Source organism: Schistocerca piceifrons, chromosome 7, assembly GCF_021461385.2.
Source record: "Schistocerca piceifrons isolate TAMUIC-IGC-003096 chromosome 7, iqSchPice1.1, whole genome shotgun sequence".
NCBI lineage: Eukaryota > Metazoa > Arthropoda > Insecta > Orthoptera > Acrididae > Schistocerca > Schistocerca piceifrons.
The window spans coordinates 72,450,881-72,452,382 of record NC_060144.1 but is presented as its reverse complement, the minus strand read 5'-3'; the positions used below and the strand labels follow the sequence as shown (position 1 = coordinate 72,452,382).

Genomic DNA, 1,502 nt, shown 5'->3' with positions numbered 1-1,502 from the left:
TCTGCATTAGGCTGTCACCTACAGGCCATTCTGCGCGCTCTTCGTAGCACGTTTACCAACTTACAGGATATAGGGGCTGAATTTCGTTTTTTTATTACAAATTTAAGGTTTTCATTTGACTCACCCTCATAACTGAGGATCTTATGTAGAGTAGTAGTTTTATACATACCGTGTGATTCTTTTAACAGGAGGCCTGGACGCGATGTCGGAGAACGTACCCTGGTCAGGTACTGGACTGTGGCTGAATGCTCGTGTTCTTGCGCTTGCTGGTATGTGGAGACCGCCATGGATCCAGCCAAAGTGGTATCTGCTGTACAGAGCATGGGTGCTCTTTTCGCTATTCAGCTTCCTCGTCGCTCAGATTCAGGCCCTCTGGCACTTCTGGGGAAACATTGACAAAATCACCCATGACACATGTCTTATGATCAGCATAATTCTAAGTCTAATAAAATTCTTTAGCTTCGTTTTCAGACAAGAAGAATTTTTTCGCATGGTGCAGAGAATAGACGATATCAGCGCGGAACAAAAGAAGACTGGCGATTCAGAAACAATCTCTATCCTCGACGCATCGTACAGATCTGCGAGAGCTGTCACGCTGTACATGGTTTTTCTGGGAGGGTCTATGCCTGGCGTATGGGCTACAATCCCTAGTATCATGCGGAAGCTCGGCGTATTTCCACCGGAGAGGGAACTTCCTGCCACGGCCTGGTACACCAGCAGGGACACTCAGTCACCGTACTACGAAATACTCAGCACACTGCAGTACTTCAGTATGCAGTACAGTTTCTTCACTGCAGTGGGTCCAGACTTGCTTTTTGTATCCATGATAATCCACGCAGCTGGTCAACTGGAGGTTCTCAACGCTAGACTGAGACGTGTTGGGAAAATGAGCGGAAACCGCAGCACTACCAGTACTAAACAGCAGAAAACAGAGGAGGAACTTTCGCTCGAGGTTTCCAGCGGCGAGGTGATGTGGATAGATCTCTGCAGCTGCATCGAGCACCATCAGGACGTCATAGAGTGAGTATGCATTGCAAGGTAAATGTTAAATGGCCCCTTTTGATGAAATATATAGTCGCAAAATGTCTAAGTATTTAAACCGCATTCATTGTGACGATAAGTCAATTTAAAAATCTGCAAGTATTGGCCTACATCCTGCGTATGATTGCTTTTTCCTTTTACAGCCTAATTAAGGAAGTTGAAAGGCTTGTGAGCAAAACAGTCCTCCTTCAGTTCATGGGAGCTACTGTCATTATTTGCGTCACACTCTACCAAAGTTCTACGGTATGTTCTATGTCCATCAACCTCTTAAATGAGTTTTATTTTTCTCTTCGATACGCACATCACTGCACCTGGCACACATTTGTATAGTTTGGAATGAATTTCCTGTTGTAATTTTTGTAAATCGATCCATTTATAGAATACCGAGAACATTGCAGCGCTCTTGATGCTACAAGGATACTTAGGACTCATCATGTACGAAGTATTCATGTATTGCTGGT

General features: G+C 44.5%; 1 protein-coding gene across 1 annotated transcript; it reads left to right on the top strand.

The window, feature by feature from the left end:
- The first annotated feature begins 202 nt into the window (after nt 1-202).
- Nucleotides 203-1,024, top strand: LOC124805428. Its single transcript, XM_047265989.1, has one exon. It carries the CDS (start codon nt 203-205, stop codon nt 1,022-1,024), a length of 822 nt encoding a protein of 273 aa, XP_047121945.1.
- The last annotated feature ends 478 nt before the right edge of the window (nt 1,025-1,502 follow it).